Consider the following 24,058-nt stretch of genomic DNA (forward strand, 5'->3'; position numbering starts at 1 on the left):
AAAATGCAAAGTATCCTTCCAGTTGCAGTTCAAGGACCCATTCCTTCATGAATATTTTCACGATCAGTCAACTAGTCCCATGAAAACTTATTTCTCTTGTCTTTGCCCACGTGGTTGACATAATTTCAGTTCATCAGCACATACTACATGACTACAGAATGGCTGAACTAATATTCCATAGATGAAATAGACATGACCCCCAAGGAACTAATATTCCATAGACATAATGATAGGACCCTCATTTTCAGGCTCTTACAGTCTGGTGGGGGAGATCAAAATGAAGGGAATAACTTCAATATCAAGCGATAGGTGCATTCTTCCATTATTTTACACATTTTATTTCCTATTTGTTATACTAAGTTGTTTACGTATTTATTTCTTCCACTAATTATAAACTCCATGAGACCAAGGTGGCAGTCCATCATGATGATAAGTTCGTGGCTTGGGGGGGAAAAAAAGAATCAAACAAACAAACATAAACCATGGCTTTTGAGTCAGGCAACCCACTCGAACTTGAATTTGTTGCCTCTTTGCTAGGCCAGCTTAAACACATTACTTAACTTCTCTAGAATTCACTGTTCTAATGCATAGAACAATTTTACTATTACATGCTTCGTGTGTTCATCGTAAGGATTAAATGAGATGGTATATGTGCAGCTGCTATGAAATGCTGGATGTATGGATGCATACAATAGGCATTTAATGTATAGTTATCGACTAAAATAATGTACTCACTCTCCATTTCATTTTCTCTTTCTAAAAATATATAGAAAGAATTGGTATAGATGTATATAGGCATAGATATTATGATTACACACATATGTGTAACTCCTTTTTCTAGGAAATTCTATCCACAGGGGTGGTAAATGCCAAACTACGTTTACGTATATAAGGGGAGAATTACACCAATTTGTTCAGTTCATTTTATCAAAATCTTTGAAAGTCTGACTTGTGAAAACTATTTACAAGACTGGCAAATTAGCTTCTGCATATTAAACTACCTTAATATATCTGAATAAGAGGAAAGGAACAGACAGAAGCAGAAGCAGACAAATTGAAGGGATAATGATAAAGACTTCTTAAAATCCACTGTAAGAAAAACAGTGGGCCTCATTTTTTCCAGACGTGACTAATTCAGAAATCTGTGGTTCCTTAATTCATAGCAAAGGAAAGAACTAAACCCGATAATCATATTTTTCGTATCAAATGAAGCTGCATGGCACGATGAAGAGTGTACAGCATATAGTGAGAAGACTTAGGTTTGAACCTCAACTCTGCCTGTTCAGATTATTACATTATGCAAAGTCATGATGTGATGTTGAGGATGTCAGGTAAATATTCAGATTTTCAAGTTCCTTATTGATGAAATAGTGTTTGTACAAGTGATTGATAAATTAAGTTCTACGCAAATTATCTAATTTTTTTCAATACATAATTTATCAAAGGCTGGGGGAAATAAGTAAAAAGAGAAATATAAATTAATGTGCATTATTGTTAAAGTCCATATGGTTACAAACATTTTTAAATTTTCTAAATAGTTTATAGGAAGCATGATGTTGATGAAGGACGGTATGTAATTATTTAGACCAGGGTTTCTACCGGTTAGCAATGTTGACATTTTGCTCAGATAATTCTTTGGTGTGGTGTGGGGGGCTATGCTTTAGGTTGTAGGATGTTTAGCAGACCAGATGCCAGTAATACCACCTTCTCTGAGTCTTGACAATCAAAAATGTCTCCAGACTTTGCAAAATGTCCTTGCAGGGCAATATTACCCTCTGTTAAGGACCACTGTTCTAGACAGTTCACTGAAGATTCTTTATTTGTCCCTGAATAGACTTGACCCACAGGTGACTAAAATAAATTGAAACGTTTTTCACCACATAAATCACAAATGCACACATTTTTTGATATAGGCAGATGGTATCATCCCATGTGCTTCATTTCCTTTTTGGATTATATCTCATGTTACAGCAAAGGCACAAACATCATTTTGTTGACTGTATCAGAATGTAATAACATTTATCATCAAATCAATGAACTCTTAAGAGAGAGAGAAGATCTGAAATGGTTTAATATGGCTTCTTTTTTTCTAACTAAATACTACTATGATAGTTTAGGAAAATATTTAAGATTATCTGTACAATGTAACCTGACTCCTAGTTTCTCTAGTGTCGCTCTTGCCTAAAAGCAAGCTAAAGTAATTTATCCTAGGAACTTTGTTATTTTTTTTCATTTATCATTTTGCTGATCTTGAAGAATAATTCTAAATTCAAGCCCTATAACTGCCCACAGAAAAACAAAGTATTATACTCAACTGGAAAACCAGAGATTTTTATTGTGACAATATGTTTTCTTTTGTCTATAATTTATTGTAAAGCTTTTTGTTGTAGAATTTATCTAGAGGAAAAGAGTGGGAGACATTTTTCCTTTGAAGGTAGTGTTACGGATGTCTTCTAAACTACGTTATGTTTGTATACTCATCTACTAGGGCAGACTCATCACAAACCTTCTGAGCTTCCCCCTACAACCTGAGCCTCTAGAAGTCTTTCCTATCCTAGCAAATGGCAATTCCATTTTCTCGGTTATTCAGGCCAAAAATCTTGGAGTTCTCTTTGACTCCTCTATTTCACTTACACTTTATTTCCAATCATCCACAAATACTTTCCCCTCAATCTTTAAAACATAGGCAGAATCTATCTCCTTCTCACCACCCAACTGCTAATACTTTGGGCCAATCCATTCTACCATCATTCCCACCTTGAATTATTTCCACAGTCTCTTTAGCAATCTCACTGATTGCGCCTTTGCCCCCCTACAGTTTTTCACAACACAGAGTCAGAAGAATTCTCTTCAGATGTAGCAGCCGGCCCCTATATCACTCACAGTAAAAGCCTCAGTACTTACTTTGGCCAACAAGACTCTATACGATCTCCGCCATAATCCTTTTCCCCCTTCTCCACTCTCCACCTTGCCACCTAACTTCTTGTTCTCTTCTCTCATATGCTCCTTCCACTCCAGCCACAGTGGCCTCTTTGCTGTCACTAAAACACATCAAGTACACTCCTGTCTCAGACCTTTGCATTTACCATTCCTGTGCCACACACCTTCGCCCATCCCACCACCCCTAGATAGACCCATGACTTACTTCCTCCCACTGAGACTTTTGCTCAAATGTCACTTTATCAGTAGAGCTTGCCTTCTCCACCCTATATAAATTGACAAGTCTCACTCCATAACCAGGACTTCCCTATCTTTTTGTCTGCATTACACAGACAGACACACACACGCATACACAAATACACACACATATATAAAATATATTTGTTTATTGTATTACTCCACACCTAGATAGCAGTTCCATGATTTCAGACATTTTTGCCTCTCTTGTTTACTAATGTATCCCCAGCTCCTGGGGAGGAGCCTGGCAATGATGGGTCTCCATAAATATTGTTGGGCAAATATGTTAGATGCTTGAGTTAAAGAATGAGAGCAGTTCCTGCTTTTGTCAGGGAGAGAGACATTTAAAGAAATGATCATTCAAAGTCTCATCTGAAAGAAGTATGGGTGGAAGGAGGATGAGTTTGTTAAAGAAGAGGATCGAGGGTTGAGGATGACTTTCCTGTGTAGGCAACATTTGAGCTGGATGTTTAAGAATTAGATGGCATTTACCAAGTGCAGGAAATGAGCATGCGTGGCAGACCATAAAAACAACGGGAACAAAGGTATGGATGTCTCAAAAGAAAAGACACGTTCAAGAGATGATGAAAATTGTGACTAGAGCCCAAGATAATTAGAAACACAAGCAGAAGAGTAAGCAAGGGAAGGTAATTTGGAGTGTCCTGGGAAGTAAGGCAGTTTTCTCAAATTCTAACATTCATAATTTTTAAATTGCAAAATGCATAATCTTCAGTAATTAGATATAATTTTCCCAAATCCCCAGCTTGTCTACATTAGGGAACTTTTACATAACAATTATATAACAGTGAGCTGGCTAAAAGTATTCAGTATTATTCTTAGTAAAAAAAAAATTCTCCTGACTCTCACTACCTAATACTCTACATCAAAATAAAGGCATTATATTCCATGCGATGTATCTGCAAAGATGAGGATTATGGATTTGGAGAATTGAAGTGGAATTGGGAAAAAATGCAAAAGGGTGGTTGCCAAAGGCAGGTGTTCTTTTCTTATTCTTTCATCATTGTGCTTCTGATAAAAAGCGTATTTCCATGCTGATTTTCTCTTTGCACCTCCTGTTTGCTTATCTATTTCCCCTTTGGACAGTCAGCTCCAATTGAGTGCCTGGCACATACACAAAGCTTTCAGTAAGATTCGTTGGTCTGGTTTAAATTGGCCTGCAGTGACAATACCTACATATACACACACCACAAATTTTACGGTATTTGCTAATTTCTTACTGTGCTCAAGACATTGAGCTAAGTTTTATTAAGAATGCAAGAAGAGAGAGAGAGAAAGAAAAGGGGAAAGGAAGGAAGGAGGGAGAGAGGAAAGGAGAAAGAGGAAGAGGGAGGGAAGTAAGGAAAGGAAGAAGAGAGGGAGGGAGGGATGAAGGGAAAAAGGAAGGAAGGAAGGGAAGAAGGGAGGAAGGAAATAAAGAAAAGAAGGAATTGGATGCCCTCTCTCTATTCAAGAGAGTTTGGTTGTAGAGTCTTTGAAGGGGTAAATCCATGAATGTATCTTGCTTCAGACTACTGTCTAAAATTCCTTCTTTTTAAAATGTTGCATCATCAGAGGTCAGAATAATTTCTTAATCAGGAATCTGAACAATTTTTCATGGATCTGGTTTATGATCAGAAGAGAGAAAGTTTTCATTAGATACTAATCTGATTTAAGATCTCTTTGTAAACCTGTTAGTATTTTTAATTGAGGAGGACAGACTTCCAAGCCCAGGAACTCATGGTAAGCATCATGAGCTCCATCAGTCGATAAGAGGAGAAGGAACTTATTAAAACACAGAAAACATTCAAAAGCTTGACTTCTGAAATTTTTCAATGCCTGCTCCGGTCTTCACTCTCAAGAAGCTTATAATTTAAGATGAAAAATATAATTATAATTGTATATCATATATAAATAATAATTGAAATAATAACATCTCTGCTTCTGCTGTTGATTGGTCCTGATGATGTTCTGGGCATGGTGCTAAGTGCTTTATGTGTGTGATCTCATTAAATTCTTATAACAAGCCTCTAAGGTAGAGGATGGAAGCTATAGAGATGTCAAACCTGAATCTTAATGATTGCAAGTGACTCCCCACGGGACACAGATGTGAACCAGCATCCGCCTGGTTCCATGCACTATTTGATTGAGCACTAAGCTTTTCTGTTCAAGTGAAGAGTGTGCTTTGAGAGGAAATGGAATATACAGCGGGAATGTTTGGAAACTTGGGAGCAGAACCTGAAGACCAGTTTAAAGAATTTGGTTTTTTGCATGTGTCTTTGTTTGTCTTCTGGCCTTTTTCCTATAGAAATGGGGACTTTCTGGGAGTTTTCAGTAGGAAAGGCTTATGACATAAATATTACCTGGAGGTCACTGTGCAATAGGTTGGGCTGGCTGAAGGCAGAAGCCCGATTAAGAGTGCAATGAAAACAGACAGGAAAAAAAAAAAGATGGGAAGAAAAAAAACAAGAAAATGGACTATGATGCTTTGGATCTAAGACTCTCCTTAATTCTGAACTCACTTCTGTTTTGGAAAACTTTCAGAAATCAAAGATGCAAAGATTTTTAAAATTCTAAGCTTAGAAACCTATAGTTGGAAAGTATACATCTATTTTAATGAAGTAAGTAAAAATAGACAGAGGATTAATGTAATCCATGGTGCAGTAAAGAAATTGTTTACAGGAGCGAAGTGTAGATGAAAAGCAGAGAAGAGTTAGAGAGAAGCACTTCAGACACGGAGGTGGCGCATCTCAGGAATTCCATCTGAAAACCGGGCAGCACAGCACAGAAGCATCCCCAATCAGTAGAGAGTGAGTCCTACTGAGGAAAGGGAGAAACAGGACCACAGCCAACCAGGCAGGCAAGTGGCAGGCCTCCTCCCAAGGACAGCAGTGAAGTACAGTGAGGAAGCAGCTTCCACAATTGCTCAAGAAGCAGCCAAGACAATTTCTAACCCCTGCTTTGCAGAACCTTGATGAGCATGTGCCGCTAGCCGTTCCAAGATTGGAGCCAGGCAATTTGCCCAGGGCTGAAAAGATTTGGCATTTCCTGGAAGAGGCCAGGAAAGAGCAGACAGAACCTGTCTGGATTACATCCTTGTTGTCCCTAAGCTTGAATAGCATCAACGAATTAGACCCAAATTTTATAATGATCTTGCTGTGATCTTTAAAGTTGTCCCTACAGTGCTAGACGTTGAGTCTAAACTTAAAGGAAATCTTGGCTCCCTCAATTCTTATAAGTTCCTACTTGGTGAGTCTGGAGTTTTAGTTGGTTTGTGATGTATTTCTATAAAATGGGGCACTGGTGGTTTGTTTATGTTCTATTAAGGAGATAAATAAATTAAAATTAGTCAACTGCATTCCTGGGATGAGAAGTGGCTCCATTTACTAAGAGATATATTCCATTAGTTTCCAGCCACAGTCCCATTTCTCCTGCACTGAAATCTAATGTTATACAATAAAATGTTTGCCATTAAATTTGATAGGTTTAAGTAAAACTACATGACATGCTTCCATCAAAGGGAATGAAAATCATTCTTCAAAGCAGAATCAATTTGCAATTGTGACAGATGACAATTTTTCAAATTTAGCTGCAATTTAACAATGCCGCTTAGATGTCTTTGAAATAATTGACATAAGGAGCAATTCTCTATTTTAAACTGTGTTCTTCTTTCAGTTTGGTTCTTCATAATAGGAACACTCCACAGGGTCCCTGATTCTTGCAGTTTTTATTTTGCAAACTACTTTGCATCATAAATAAAAATCTGCTTTTTATAAAAATTTCTGATTGCATAAGGAAAATGATTCCTCATTTTTATATTGGAAAAAAATCTGTTCTTCCTTTGAGCAATTAATGTACATTGATGCATAACTTAGCATATGTATTTTTTTTTTTTTTTGCTAAGGAAGATTCACCATGAGCTAACATTCATTGCCAATCCTCTTCTTTTTTTGCTTGAGGAGAATTAACCCTGAGCTAACATCTGTGCCAATCTTCCTCTATTTTTTTGTATGTTGGATGCCTCCACAACGTGGCTGGTGAGTGGAGTAGGTCCAAGCCTGGGATCCGAACCCACAAACCCAGGCCACCGAAGCAGAGCACGTAGAACTTTAACCACTTGGCTACTGGCCTGGGCCCTATATCATATATTTTAGTTGACAAATAGCTCTATTTCAAACAAACATAGATTGCATTTAGTTTTTATTATTTATAAAAAATTTTCTGAAGACTCAAGAATCAAACTAGATTCTTAATTTCTTCAGAAATTTCTGGGGAATATACAAGCTGAAATCATCATAAACTTGAAAGGAAAAGTGACAGAGAAGAGTAAAATGCTGAAATTGCGATGTATGCCCCAGATCCTGAAGCGAAGCTCTCTACTGAGGTGTGGAGACCCCAAATCTCACCTAGTGAAAACTCCTGGGCAGGTGTTGCTGTTCTATAGTTTTAAAATCTTTGATCTGATTATTGTGGGTTCATAGCAAAGTATTCAATGGCTCTCAGAAAAGTGAGAAAATAAGAACAGGGTAGTGAATTTTTAATAAATATAAACATATTTCATTTCAAGGATTGTCCTTTAAATAGGAGATTTTCCTTTTCTTAAGCCCCTTTCTTTATAAAATACATATTATAGTTGGTAATAGGATGGTTGTTGTGTTGTGGTTATTATTAACATCCTTACTTGGCAAAATGGAAAGTTGTCCGTCTTATATTAGTCCCCATTCTTTTTTCTTTGAAACCATACTAAGCACTGAAACCCTGGACTGGGAACCACAACTGTTAGAAAATATGGGTGGGAGCTTCAGTGAATTTCCTTTTCTCCAGCCCCAGGGCTTAGAGAGAGGCAAGCACAACTCACTCCCTCATTCCAAAACAAAGAGTAGAGGAAGTAGGAAGAGTTCAGTAAGTTGGAGAGAGTTCTCTCACATCTAACACATTTCTTTAGAGGATAAATGTATACTGTGCTTTAAATCATCAAGGAACTGGATTAAAAATATCATTGACTGCTGAAATAGATATTACAACATAGTCTTCAAAGTCGTATTAACATACCTGTGATGATTTAATCATTCCTTAATCCAAATCCATTTTACACTGTGGATTTACTCTATTATTTGCCAAAAGTAAATTTAGCATCATTTAGTTGTTTTATAAAATATTTCTAGAATCCTCTATCCCTTGGCATAACCTTCAGTGAAAAGATTTAGCATTGAATGCTCACGTCACTGAGACTCACTGTTTGTAGTTGTCAAAGTTGTCCAGTACTCCAGGGTCACTGGAAGTAATGAGAAACTGACAAGATTGAAAAGGATCCTGTGTGCCTTGACACGGTCTTGAGAACACATGGGTGTCTGTGAGTTGGGTTCTGAGTGAGTCATGGTGCATTTGACGTTCTGTTGCTTTCTTTCCCTTTTCCCCTTTCTAGTGAAATCAGATGAGTTACAGACAATCAAGAAAGAATTAACCCAGATCAAAACTAAAATAGACTCCTTGCTAGGGCGCCTGGAGAAGATTGAGAAGCAGCAGAAGGCGGAGGCAGGTAAGTGAAAAGGATCTGTGGCCACAGACATGTCGGAATTAAGTCAGTGAAACACTGTCAATCACGGAGACAGAGCAGGTCCAGGGGGACCCAGGCTGAGTTTAACAGAGTTTAATACAGATGCTCGAATAAAGTCTTCAAGCCTAGAGTTGCAACAATGGGACTTGAGTTTTTATTTTTTAGACAACATGAACCAATTTGTCTAAAATCCATATTTTTAACAAAGGGAAAAGTATTTTGATGGTAATAATAAGTAATAGTTGGATCATCATTAAAAGTTTATATCTCAGTATCAAGAAAACTTTAAGAAAATAAAATGGATTAATGGAATAATACTGTCAGGCTGTAATAGTATTCACATTTTGTTAAATTAACTACAGCAAAATTTAACAGATTTCAAAAGCCATGATTACAAAGCTCAGCTCCTGCATTGCTGCAACACTTCAAAGACTTCAGTACCCAGTTTCAGGATCCTTAGCATCCAGAATGTCCCTGGTCACCCACAGCCAAGTCATTTGATTACATCCTTTACGACTTAACATCCTCTCTCCTTTGAATTATCAGCCTTGACCCTAGTTCGATTCTAATACAATTCTAATGCCCTTTTCACGTGGCTACAGATATTTTTAAAATCACAGTATGTGAGAACTGGGATTAACTTAGAGATGAGCTTGTACATAGTTTGAAAATTGTATTCTGCAAGGTCTTGGATGTGTCAGAGTCTCCTTGAAGATGAGATCAGGGTTAGAAGGAGCCCCAGGAAGGAGACGAACTCATCCATGAACTCCTCCAAACCCAGCCCTTGCTCCAACCCGTAGAGCTCTACCTGTATCTGTCTTATATATTGGGATTCAATATAAGACTTAATTTACTAAAAGAGCTTTACTTTTTAAAAAATAAATGATACGGTTGTGAAGCCATTATAATCAAATTCAAACTCGCCGCTTCACAGAGGAGAAAACAGAGGTCCAACGAGGTAAATTGCTTTTTCTGCAACCACATAACTGGCTAGTGATAGACTTAGCTCTCAGACCGGGTCTTATGAGTGAATTCAGTCCCCTTTCCAATTTAGAGTCTCAGTCTCAGGTTCCACCCAGGGCCTAGTCCCAGGATTTCACTGAGATGAGGCTACCTGGGAAATTCCTAATCCATGAGAATGGTCTGGGATCTGGGGCCCCGAGCTATAACAAAGAGGAGACTGCCTGTTTGTTGACTGTATCCGTGGGGGGAGGACTAGAGCTTACTTCCGGCCATGAGACGTAGAGGGCTCCAGGATGAAAAGAAGCCAGATGTGAGGTGGTAGGATAGCATCATGGGTGAGAGAAATAAGTTCTGATTCGAAATTCACATACCAGTGACTTAGCCTCAGTTTTCTCATTTATAAAATGAGGTAATAATGGTTCCTCACACTGTGAGAAATGAATGAAGTGGCATATGTAAGTTACATGGCGTCGTACCTCACGCGGAGTAAAGGCCTAATAATTGGAACTTTTGGGGGCTTGGCAGTAGCACAAACATATGTACACAAATGAACATTGACTGCTCCTTTTATACAGCCCATTTTTTAAAAACACCAGCCATATATCTAGCATGTGGTGGACTCTCATCAACATTCATTTAGTTAAAGTGGATAAGAAATGATAGACAAAGCTGAATCTTTTTATTAAAAATTCCTATGACAATGATATTGATATAAAGGTATGCTGCCTACACGTCTTAATAGAGAAATTTAGATTTCAGAAAGTTTCTTATATGCTGTCTGTGGCACTGAAGTGTTGCTGTAACTGAAATACCTTGTGATGTTGCCTAAATCAATATTTCCCTTTGAGGAGCTTCTGTGAAATTCGTTATTATGTAAAACAACCCTTACAGCAAAGGACTTTGATAACCAATTTGCGCTTTAGTTTAAAGGATTACAGAGAACTAATTTAAATATAAATCACCTCAAAGAGAAAAATGTGATCCTTATTCCATCACATTATACCTTCCAGTCTCCTGCAATGAATAATACCTTCCACGTATCTTCTTGGAAGATCACCTATAAACATCACACTAAATTTCAAAGCTCGCGTTCTCTTTTCATGAAAGGCTGTCACCTTATCTTTGTATGTGTTTAAACTGTCTTAGTCAGGAGACAGTTATTTTTTAAATGATAAGCTTAGGCCTTTGATATTTATGTCTTTCTTACTTTAATGTGTCAGGAAGAAAATGGAATTATTTAATTTGTAACTTCCTTCTCTTAATAATTGTCTCCTGAACAGTATTCATATTTATGGAGCTAAGATGATCACTTTCTGTATTTTCTTTATGAGAAGAAATCAGGATTGTATGGAAAGAGTCAACACTACATTATGGAAAGTGGAGAGAAATATACTAACGTTCTTAGCAAATTCTCAGTACCTCCTTATCAAATGTAAGGGGGCACTCATTTTAATGTTGATTTTGTTGCAAGCTAATTATTTGGTAGCTAACATTTACTCTTCATTATTACTCTTTTATACATCTCTCATTCCCAATTTACTTAGTCGTTTGATGATGAAAGTTTCCAGAATAGAAGCAGTGGCAGGAAGGAGATGGAGGATCACAGAAAAAGATGGGGAAAGCCACACAACATGGAGCTTGTCCTGAGTTTAAGGTTCAAAGTATCACTTCTTGCTTGGTTGAAGGAAATTCCTAAGCCATCAGGAGTAATTGTAACGAAGCATAATTACATCATTTTGGATCCTCTGTACTTTAATTGCTTCTAATAGATATTTGTGTGGTGTCCTGACTCTTCCTTTGAGATTGTAAACTTCCTAGGAACGAAGTCTTGTCTTCTCTTCCTTTTCTTACTCTTCCCAACACCATGTACCATATACCAGGCACGAGTTAGCAAGTCATTTAATTTCTCTGGGTCTCAAGCCCCTCAACTGCACGCTAGAGGAATGGATCATGGCCTCAAATACATATCCCAGCTTTTAAATTATGATTAGTATGAATCCACCATGCATGTGCTATTTTTTTCCATTAAATAATTCAAATAACACTACTTTGGGGTATTGTGACTATGGAGATTATTGAAAAACACAAATAACACTTAACGTCAGTGAAACCTACAATTATACCTCATTCCTAGATGATTCTTTAAAAAAAAAAAAAAACGCATGTAAATTGCCACTTAAGAATAGCACAGTTTCTGTGCGGGGTTTGCACAGTGATGTTAAATGACCGAAAAGGGTAAAAGAAGGGGGAAGGAAAACAAGAGACTAGGTATGATTCAAAGGCCACATTTACTTCACGGACAACTACATTTTTTTAAAAAAATCAAGTTTCAGACACAGAATCTCTGATGTGAAAAGGCAATTAGACATTACTTAATTCAACTTTATTCTCAGTGATGTGCCTGATACGTAACCAGCCAGTCTTGCTTGGACAATTCCAATGAAAATAGCCAGTATTAGATCTAAGCATTAGAGAGGTCCCAACCCAGAGTCCCATAGGATGAATTCATCCCACCCTTATGTTTGGTAAAAGGTACAGAATTTTCTTAAATAATTTACTGTCCAAGAATTAGAATGTTACAAATAAGTATCAAGAAGTATGACTTCTTTTGAAAAATTAGAATCTTCCCATACTGCTGCTCACTGAATGCGTGCCATTAGCTCTTTTCAGTTGCTAATATGATAATCCAGCCAGTTCACACATTTGTGTTACTCACGTGGTCCCTGTTCATACCCGTGCTCTAGACTCCTGTGGTAGGTTCTCCTGATACTGAGCCAATGTGTTTGGCTTTCACTTGGTTCAGTTCTCCTTTTTATGTCCCCTGAAACCAAGCTTACTGTCTAATCCATTTTGAATGTAACAGCCAACTAAATATTTAAAAAGAGCTATGATGTTCTTATCCTTTCAAAACTTTTGAACAGAGAGTTGGTATAATTACCCCATCAGTGTTCAACTTAGCCGCATTCAAATTTTGGTCATGGCATCTCTGAAGCCTTCTTTTCTCTAGATAAATATCAGTAATTTCTTCAGCTACTTCTCATGGAATTGGGTTTTTCATCTTGACCCACTGTCATCTCTCTTCTCTGGGCAGTCTATAGGTTGTCAACCACAGATTGTGGTTCTCAGAATGCAAGATGTTGTTCAGACGTGATCTGACTGCCACCGCCTATAATGTGACTACTGTTTCTGTTCTGAACACCTTACTGGTATCATTTATACTTTGGATTAAATTGGTGATGCTTCTGGTTACAGGTGTTCGATTAGACACATGATTTGGGCTCTGCTCCCTCCTGAAACTTTGTAAGGATAATAATAATGATGGGATTTAAAATATGAAAACCCCTAGGCACAGAGAGAATGGGAACAAAATTTTAGAAGCTGGACATCAGATGCAGAAGTGTACTTGACTTAGCACTTCCTGGAACTCTGAGTCCAGTTTTAACCACAGAACTCCCAAAAGGCTCAGAGGTCAAGGGATCATATTTCTCTGGAAAAGAGGATATAAATGGCTGAAAGTCTTTTGAGGAAACAGATTCCCGTATCACCATTTTCAAATGTCCCTGCCTTTCTAGAAGACTGGAGAAGTTTCCTCTAGAAAAGCTAACATCAGAGATCTCAGAGCTGGTAGACAACAAGCAAATGTGAAAGCACTGGAAAACAAGGAGAGAAGTGAAAATTTACACAATTGCTGTAGAAGTTTCAAGCATTCTCCTCTCCCTTGGCTGCCAGACTACTGGCAGAGTGCTAGAAGAGGTTTTCATTGGGAAGATGAGCAGCCCAAGAGGAAAGATTTAAAGATGCTAGCATGGGTTCCCCCAAGGATATGGTCAACCAGATCACTCTGCAGAAACACTATCGCCCCATGCTTACAAAGCTGCCCATCAATATTTTAACACCCCACTGTTAATATGAGCAGACAAAAATGACCAGATAGTAGAAAATATTTAACATGAAAAGCAAATAGCGAAAAAGAAAAGAAAAGGAAATTGGAGGAAACAGAGAATGTGCAGGAAGAATAAAACTTCAAAAAAGAAAAAAACTAAAAACCACTGACTAATATCCTCAGAGAGAAAGAGAAGATATTGCTTTCATGAAATAAGAACATGATATTAAGGCCAGCCCTGATGGTCTAGTGGTTAAAGTTCAGCATGCTCACCACTTTGGCAGCCCAAGTTTGCTTCCTGGTTGTGGAACCACAACACTCGTCTGTCAGTAGCCATGCTCTGGTGGTGGCTCATGTAGAAGAATTAGAAGGACTTACAACTATAGGATATACAACTAGGCACTGGGGCTTTGGAGAGGGAAGAAAAAAAAGAAGAGAGGAAGATTGGCAACAGATGTTAGCTCAGGGTAAATCTTCCCCAGGGGGAAAAATATCCCCATGAAATTAAAACTGAGTATTCACAGGGCAGATAAAAGACCTTTTAGAAATTAACACATGATAGCACAGACCAATAACAATATAGGATTGGAAGAGAAAATTGGAGAAACTCTTCCAGAAAATATAGAAGAAAACAGAGATGGAAAATAGGAGGGGAATGATATGAAAATTACTGGATGGATATCTGAATAACAGGGTTTCAGAAAGAAAAGGGGAGGAATCATCCAAAAAAAAATTTAGGTAAAAAAAATAACTAAAACTCGACATCATTAATCAGATTAAAAGGATCCAGTGAGTTCCTGGAACAATACACAAAAATAGATACACATCAAAACATATCATTGAGATATTTCAGAACATGGGGGCAAAGGGAAGATCCTACGAGCTTCCAGAGAGAGGAAAAGTGAGAGAACAGTTTTCATATAAAGAAACAGGAACAGAATGCCAACAGGTCACTCAGCAGCCAGGCTGAAAGCTAGAAGGCAATGAAAACATGCCCTAAAAATTATTTACAACCTATGATTATATACCTAATATCCAAACTATTAAATGTGAGGGTAGATGAAAGATATTTACAGATACACAAGGCATCGAAAAATTTATCTCCAATTCACCCTTTCTCTGAAAAGTACTGGAGGATGTACTTCACCGAAGCAAGGAATTAAACCGAGAAAGGGGAAAACTTGGCTTTCCCAAAGCAGGAAATCCAAAGGCAAGAGCGACAGGAATCCTCATGATGGTGGTAAAGGACATCCTAGTATATGAGCTGTTCGAGAGACCCGGAAAGAAATGAGTGCACATCAGAACTGCTCAACAGCTCTGGGAGAGACTCTTTCAAGATGAAATTGGTAGAATGGCTAATGAGTAGGAAAGTGAATTGGTTGAGATGAGATTTACACTGCTGGCTGAGGGAGGTAAGTTTGCAGAAGTACGTAGAGAGACATACATAGAGAACTAAATTTAAAACAAGCAGACAGCCTAAGGCAAATTTAATTCCAAAGAAAATGAAATATTGTTCAGGAAAGAAAAATTATTCATTGTATACTAACAGCTTAGCTGCGCAAGGAATTTATATAGCTAAATTTATGTAAAAACTAAAAATTGATCAAATCCAATTTACAATATTGCTCTCAGGGGGATAGGAATTAATAGGAATTGTGTGACAGAGAACTGACTCTTCAGCTTCCTAAGTATGGTGTCAACAAATAGTGCATGAAACTGATCAAAGGGTAGCAATATAAGAATATTATTTAGAAATATGAGGACATGTATTTAAAAGAATCAGCCAAGTAAGTGGAAAGCCTTTAAGAAGCTGGGAATGGTGACCAGGTAGGAATAGAAGACTGCTATTTTTCATAACAAGTCTTGTAGAAATATTTGACTACAGAAAGTAAATATTTTAAAGAAGTAAATTTAAGACATAAAAATGAGACTAAGTTGTCTTTAGCAACTAGATCAAAACTTTTCCAACTCTTACTGGGGAGCTTCCTATGGCTATCCTTCAGAGAACTGTAAAAGGAAAATTGCACTGGACTCTTGTTAAAAATGGCAGGGAAACACTTTATTCAAGACTATTGCAATAGAGGTCAAGACTGTTGCAACAGGGGATAGAAATTGAGCTCAACTCTGCTAAAACCAAAGATAGGAGGATTTTTAAATGCTGGAGTGAGCTAACGGAGCAGTATTGTAGGACATTAGTAGGGAGATTGATCAATATGATTAGAGCATCTGTGTCTGTGAATTCACTCATATGAAAGTTAGGCTCCTATTATCCCACAGAGACTGGGGGACAGAGGTCTTATCTTTCATGATGACCACATAGTGAAGGGATGGCTTCTAGGTCTTGAAAAAGATATACCTGGGTTGTAAGGGATTTACAACTCAAAGGGGCATAGAAAGAATTTACAATTGCAAGTTTTCTAAAGTAAATGCTCTAAGTAAAAGGAGGTCAGGGGCCTATAATCAGGAAGAAGCCTGTCTGAAGTTTAGTCAAGCTGAGGGGAACATTAAGGCCTTTGGTAATAACTCAATCACAGTCTTTCAAAATTGAACTCTTTCTCCTCATGTCCTCATCTAAATATACTCTTGCCTCTGAATCTTGTCTCTGTCATATCACCATTGCATAATCCTGTCAATCAAATGTCCAACCTCAACATCATCCTCCATTCCTTCTATAGCCAGTGTTGCAAAATCTTACCTTTGGCATCTTTTTCTTCCACCCCTTCTATCCATTTTCCCAATGCAACTGCCAATATCCAAACCCTCATCATCTCTCACTTGCTATTGCACTCACCTTATTTTTTTTTAACAACTTTATTGAGGTCTAGTTTATAAAGCATAAAATTTACCCATTTCAAGAGAGCAATTCAGTGAGTTCTTAATAATTTTACCTAGTGATGCAACCATCACCACAAATCAGTCAGGACATTTTCAGTCCCTAGAACATCACCTTTTAGCTGGTCTCTCCACTTCTAGTTTGTTTCCTCTCTACATCTTCTTCGTTGTGGCACATAGATTGACACGCCTAAAACAGCTAAGGCCCCAAACGTAGGAGTCAGACAGAACAAGGCTCACATCCCACTGGAGACCCGGTCCCAAAACTTACTAGCTGAATGAACTTTGGACAAGTCCTTATAGAATTTATAAAATGGGGAAAATAATATCTGTCCCTTAAAATGACTGATATTTAAATAAACACGATATCTCAGTAAGTTTTTAAATGACTTATATTGAATTTGTGGTCAGCTTAACAATCCGGGGTACTTCATGTGAACAACTGTGAGGTCACTCTCTCCAGGAACATACTTATGTAACTGATATTTTCATCTAAAAGCACTCCTTCTATGTAACTTTCCTGATGCTCATTTATGTCATTGTTAGTAATACCAGCCATAATAAGTCGCATCTTTCTACATGGCATTTATGGGAATCATTGAGTCGAATTCACATTATATGCAGGTGTTGTAATGTAGAATTTTTTAAAAATACAGTTTATATGGTCTGCAAAAACGTTCCTGGATACTAGCTTGGCTCTGATGAAATATATGACTGTTTTTGTATCAACATTCTTTCCAACCATCTGCTAAGTACAATTCAGCTAGCAATTAGCTAGCAATTAAGCCAGCATGTCAAAAAACTTAATTGCCAACTCAACCAATTTTCAGAGTTATATTAATGATAATAGCTATGAAGCAAACTGAATTTAATAAAAATGCTTTGAACATAAATCCTAACAACTCTAACTCGTTTTCTGAATCATATAGAGCTTTTGAAGCATAAATGAGATGTAAAGAAAAAAATGTTTGAATATGAGGATTGAAATTTAATATCAAGTTCTTTCCTTTCACGGCTTTGGGAAACCTGAGGCATTTTCCCTCAAAGAAACACCTACCTATCACTCACACTTCTTTTCCTTTGGTAGCCGCTGCTTACCTTGAACATGTGCCCCTAACTAGGCAGACTTCATTCTTGAATTGAAAATTGTCCTGGTGTGTCAAATTAGGCCTTTCTCACAACAGCCCAGGCTGTGGAGTCAGAAATCCTTAAGTGGGAGTCCTGACTCTTGCACTCTTGCCCTTATGAGCCGTGTGACCATGGGCACCTTACTGAAGGTATGTACACCTCAGTTTCCCCATGTGTAGAATGATACACAGGCCTACCATGCAGGGTGTTTCAAGGCCTCAAGTTAATGCATGCTGCCTGGTCAGCACTTTGTAAGCACTCACTAACTTGAAGCCATAAGCACCTATTTTTTCTGTTGAAATCCATCATTTACGTAGTATTCGACAAATCTTTTAGGCGTAATCTGCTGGCTCGTTGATTCCTAACGCACTCTTTTAAAAAAAATCTCAAACTAACTCGCTTTGCTCACAAAAGAAATGCTATGGTCACTCATCACTCTGACTTAAAGAAGTCAGCAGAGGCACCGAAGGATTCCAGTGTTCAGAGGCAGCCCTCCTCCCATATCTCGTGAAGACTTCACTGTTTTCTTTTCCTGGAGAGGTGTCAGTGTAAACACGAACAATTTTCTGCTAAGAATCTCTCAGACTGCACATTTCTCTTTGACTTAGTGCTGTGGGGCTGTCATACAGAATGTGGCAAGGTTTCTTTTAACTTCTTCTTAGATCTGTATTTTTGCTGCCGTGGTGCCAAATTCAACAGTGGCTTCGACTCTATGAAAAGAATTTGACATCTAGCCTTTTATTTTCATTTTTTAGTTCCAAGGCAATTCATGAATATATTCATCAAATATTTCATTTGCATGTAAAGCTCTGAGTTAGCCACCAGGGATATACAAAGATGAATAAAAATGTTTCTGTCCCAAAGTAGAGACATAAACGTGTGTGCACGTGTGCCTGCACACACGCACCCCCCACACGCACACTCACAATAAAAAGTATGTGAAAAGTAGAAAAATGCTTATGCAGATAAAGAGAATGTTATGAAGTTAAGAATAACCTAAAAAATATCGCTCATTTTTAGTAGAAGTAAAATTAGATAATTAGAGAAAACAGAAAAGGTGCTTTATTTCTTTCTATTTCAACAAGATAACTACTAGACCAAACCTGTTTGTTAAATTGTGAAACAACAGTTTAATAAACAAGCTGCGCTTTCATGATTTTATTTTATTATGTAATTTTATTCGTGGAACCTGTCTTTTTACTGATTCTAACATTTCCCATTGAAGTGATGACAAAAATCTGTGATGATCGGATATTGCTAAAGCATGGGCTGATTGTATTTCTGTTAAACTCCTATGACTCGATTGCCTTTGTAATTGCAGCTTTTTCTCTCAACCAGATAATGTCTTCCATGCATTTAGCTTTCAAGTGAATGAATGAGGATAAGTTACAGGGTTTTTTGCAGTAACTATATTGATACATAATCTCCTTTGAAATAACAGTCGGAGGATTTACGTGTATGATGTATGTTAATATAAAAAGCGGAGAGTAATTTAAAACACTGTGTCTATCTAAACATAGAAATGAAGGGGCCATGTCAAAGCCAAAATTGTCCTTGGAACATATGATTCTTAATGATGAATAGTGACGAATTATTTCCCCACGGAAAATTTGTCTACAGCAATCAAGTAATTATTATAGATTCAACTCAGGAACTATTTTGAGCCTTTTATGATAATATGTTTGTGTGGCATTTGTAGTTTAAAAAACACATTCACCGCTTTTTCCTCATTTGAGCACACAGCAACTCTCTGAAAGATGTTAGAGAAAAAAATTACAGTTAATAGGACTGGTAATTAGCAGCAGTGTGGATCTCAGATCCTATATCCTCTCTAAAACCTTACATTCTCTCTTCTGTTTACAAGGCGTTCAGTGAGAGGTAGAGAGCACATCAAAACGTTTCTTGATAACTGACATTGCATTTTTCACTTTACAAAAGACTGACATCTATATTATTCCCTTTGAGTGTGACAACGACCTTTGTGTCGATAGCTCAAGTTTCAAGGAAAGTTAAACACTAATGAGAAAAGAATAAGACAACAGTAGAACTAACTATAAGACGGCATTTGATCTGGGCTTTGCTTGATCAAAGGAGGTGGGATCACGTTCAGCCAGGAAGATAAGGAAAAACAGCTTGGATTCCAAAGATAACTGAAACAAATTGATCCTCCCTGCCAAATGAGGACTGCACATCTCTAAGGTCTGGTCCTCCATGGATGGGTTCTCTGAAAATCCACTATGCTTCTTTGGCCAGAAATTTTCTACAGGGAAAAAAAAAAAGAATGTTGCTTTCAACATCAAAAAGTGATGGTTCTCAGAGAGCAAATATTTCTGAAACTATTAGAGAAGAAATGGATATGCCAGACCAAGTGAATTTCCAATATAATATCAATTTTAAGCAAAAGTCCATTTATGTGTTATAACAAAAGAATAAACACAATGACCTAAAACTGAGAAAGTTTGTCTTTAGGAAAAGTAAGTTTGGGGACATTTTTCACGGTATAGAATGGTAATTGTCCAATCCCCAAACTGCGTTCCTCTCTCTATCTTGAAATACCCACACCTGGTCTTGAGAGCCAGGGCATTTGAACAAGCAGCCTGATGACCTCGAGCGGCTAGAAGCGAGAGCGTCGGCTGATGAGTACAAAAACCACCCTGAGGAGAAAGAGCGGATGGAGAGTTAAAACCAGAGTAGCGACATCCACTGTGCGGTCCAAAGGATCAGCGGTAGTAGAGGGATAGGGTGAAGCAGAAGAAGGGATCGACGTCAGGGGAGTCAAAACTTTTCAGTGCTCAAACTAGTGTGCCCATCACGGCTTTTTCTCGGTGGGTGCTGGTCAGAGGCCTGAGGTTGGTCGGCCTCGGCTAAACGTCTAGGGTTGTAGAGGGCAGAGATATGTGCAAGAAAGATGAGACGAATAAAAGCTAGCAACTTTTCTTGTTTGTTTGGGGTTTTTCGTTTGGTTGGTTTTCTTATTGATATATATTTGACATATAAAATTGTATATGATTAAGGTGTACAAGGTGTTAATTTGATACATTATACAGAGTAATATGATTGCCCGTGAGGCATTAGTTAGCTATCACATTACGTAATTGTCCTTTCTCTTTAGTGGCTGGAATAATTAAGTTCTAGTCTTTTAGCTAGTTTGATGATTATAGTACAACCTTGTTTTCTGTATTCACTATACTGTGCATTAGATCTCTAGGGCTTATTTACTACTCATTGCAAGTTTGTACCCCTTAAAAAGCATCTGTCTTATCCAGCGCCCGTCGTCTGCTGACCACCATTTTACTCTCTGCTTTTATGAGTTTGACTTTTTTAGATTCCACATATAAGTGATATCATCTGGCACTTGGCTTTCTCTGTCTGACTTAATGTGCTCAGGATCAGTAACAGTTAAGTTCAGAGCATCTTTGGTTTGTATTTCTTGCCTAATTTGCCTTCCTTTTAGTCTACATACTTGGGTCATCGTCTCTAGATTAAACCTTTTTTTTTTTTTTTTTAACTTGCTGCTTCCTTCCTTAATTTGGATAATTTTCTAGATTTAGAAAAATCTTGACTAAGTTTTACAATAATCACTTTATAGTCTTCCTAGGACATTCTATGCTAAAAGTTATGTAGACATCAGAGAAAAGGGGAGAATTTATGCTACTTGCTTCCTTCATACTCTTATATATGCATATGAAGATAAAAAGTATAACTTTAAAAGCAGAATTTACATCATCACTATGTTAGTTATGTTGTTGTATGGAGAAAACTGAAGCTAATAAGTTGATCGAAAAACATCAAGGAATGTGTACTCTGCGTCTATATATGTGAACTAAATGTGAAGAAAGAGAGCCTAGGTTTCGTCATTTTAAGATGCCCATAGGAATTATTTTTAGTCTTGGTTGGATCTACCAGCTCTTGTCCTCCTCCGAGACAGAGCCTCAGCCGCCAAGTTTTCTCGTTGCTGTTCCCTGATCTTACTAGGCCCCTTGTTCCATGTCATTGTTATTTTACATATTCACGATGCGGAGCATACTATCTCCTTTTTGTATTAAGAATATGCATGTTTGTAGTCCTTCATAGTTTGCAAAGCATTTCCCAAATATAAGCTCTGTTAATCCTCACGGCAAACCCCAGAGGTAGGTGTTATTATGAAAGCTCTCATGTAGATGAGGAGAGGTTGACTAAATACGTCTAAATGACCAAGTAGACAAAATTTAGATTCAACCCCAGTGCATGTAATTCCACCAGGAAGTAACTAAGCTGGAACTGGAATCTTGTCCTCTGACAGCAGAGTCAAGGTACAGCCCTGTCTTATTTTCAATTCTCAAGCTTTATTATTTGGAGAATTAAAATGTAAGGACATTTATTTATATGTGACTATGATTGCAATTTTTAAAAGTTTATAGGAGAAGATATCTGCTTATTTATACATCATTTTTTATCAGTTTATTGTTTACAAATTAGTTATGTTTGAAAAGATTTGTACTGAGTCAAAATGTATGTATCAATGCTTATTTTCCTTTTAACACAAGTTATGAAAAAGATTAGAAGTGAAAACCCCAAAATCTTGGCTCTATAAGCTATCTTTATTGCCATGAAATATAAATAAATAAGCTCAAAATGTAGCATCTTTTAAAACTCAAATCAAATAAAAGGATAATCACCTGATAAAACGGCAATAATCAAGATGAGTGAAAACCACCCAGCTTTAGAGATAATCATGTACACATGGGGATGAGTTAAAGCAGGAGGTGCGTAAGATGGTCTTGTTTATTCAGTACTCAATGCTTCTTGCTATTTTCGCAGGGGATGAAAACCAACCACTAGGGAAAATAATTACTACGTTGTCAGCATAATTCCCGTTTGGGTGAATTTCCGTAAATGCATACACCTTGGTAATTAGAGGGAATTCTATTAATGTAGAATGTGGCTTCATTTTTGAGCACTTATTATTTGCAAATCGCTATAATAAACACTTTGGTTTACTACTCCACGCCCTGAAAGTTAAGAGGTAGTTTCCTAGTTGTAGGGATGCGCAGCATCACAAAGCCAGTAAATGATGAAGCTCGGCATTGAACCCAGGCTACCTAGCACCAGAATTTTGTCCTTAACGGTTGCAGTTAACCATATCTGCCAATAAAATTTAGACTCCAAAATTTCAAAGGATTGTTCACATAGACATATCGTCTGAAAGACAATGTATCTGCTTTTTACTTCTTTTCTCAGTGAGTTTTTGTCTTTTTCACTTAGGTTTGAACTTGTCAATGAGCTTCCTTCATCCTCCTCCCCTGAGTGCACAAGTTGTATATTTTATCTGATTTTTGCCCTTTGTCTTTGCTGTATTTTCTCCTCAGAGAGAACGTCCTTATTAGAAAGGACTATATTTAGTCAGAAAGATCAATATGTTAGTGTAAATCTTTTTTATACACTCGTACCATCCGAATTCCCTCATTTTTGCTAATTCCATTAAGAAAGAAATATGCTTGCATGTAAATGCACATAGATCTATGTATATAATTGACAGACTCAATAAATTCGACTGAAACATAATATTACCTTATCTTTCCCATACCGTTAATAGTACATAGAGATGACTCTTTCATAGACTGTTTTTTCATGGTTTATCCAAATGGCTCATGAGCAACCCAAGGTAGTAGTCATTTGCTTTTTCCCCCCCAGAAGCTCAGAAGAAGCAATTGGAAGAGAGTATAGAGCTGATCCAAGATGAATGTGTGTCAGAGAATGCAGATCACTCTACCGAGGAGCCTGCTGAAGGAGGGCAAGATGCGGATGGAGAAGAGATGACTGATGGGATAGAGGAGGACTTCGATGAAGATGGGGGTCATGAGCTGGTAGGAACTAAACATTTGGTGTCCACACCCTTTGGTAACAGCACCAGCATGTCAGCAACTCATTCATTCTAAAATAAAGATTAAATTTTTGGAGCTTATTTCTTTCTTTTATGTATATATTTAAGGTAACATGAGTGCAGTGCTTTGCATATAATAAGTGCTCGATTTTTGCTAGCTTAAAATGTGAGGGAGTAAATGAGTGGACAACAGGAATATTATATATGAGATTAGTTATGTTTAAAGTTCCAAATGAAAGGTTCTCTTTCCCAAATGCTCCGTCATGAAAGGGATCTTGCATTTCTGCAATTACACGTGACTTGTACATGGATATAATATCCTGGTAACAAATGGCCATTTACCTGAAAACGCTTGGTTCCCCCTCTTATTTAATAATGTCATTCACTGCTGATAAATATCTCTACTAGTTGTATGGCCATCAGTCCTTTCTACAGTCTTCTCACTAAAGTGACCCTTTGATGTATGGCCAGTTCACCATCTTCAGTGCCTGTGCTACTCGATAACCGGTTATTATGAGTTGGGAATTTAGCTGAGACTTGATTCTTTCCGTGTTTTATTTCCCAATGTTGTAATTATTATACTGCTCATTTCCATATGTCCTTTCTTTCATAACCACACCAGGGACTTGGTAAATATATACTGATGAGGATGCTATTT

The 24,058-nt window shown here is 37.4% G+C and overlaps 1 protein-coding gene across 1 annotated transcript in view; it reads left to right on the forward strand.

The window, feature by feature from the left end:
* RALYL (RALY RNA binding protein like) overlaps positions 1-23,455 on the forward strand; it is a 611,999-nt gene extending 588,544 nt beyond the window's left edge. Inside the window, exons 7-8 of the mRNA XM_046641854.1 lie at positions 8,600-8,713; positions 23,211-23,455. Coding sequence (XP_046497810.1) covers positions 8,600-8,713; positions 23,211-23,455 — 359 coding nt within the window. The remainder of the gene's footprint in view (positions 1-8,599; positions 8,714-23,210) is intronic.
* The last annotated feature ends 603 nt before the right edge of the window (positions 23,456-24,058 follow it).

The sequence above is a fragment of the Equus quagga genome, chromosome 16 (genome assembly GCF_021613505.1).
Source record: "Equus quagga isolate Etosha38 chromosome 16, UCLA_HA_Equagga_1.0, whole genome shotgun sequence".
Taxonomy (NCBI): Eukaryota; Metazoa; Chordata; class Mammalia; order Perissodactyla; family Equidae; genus Equus; species Equus quagga.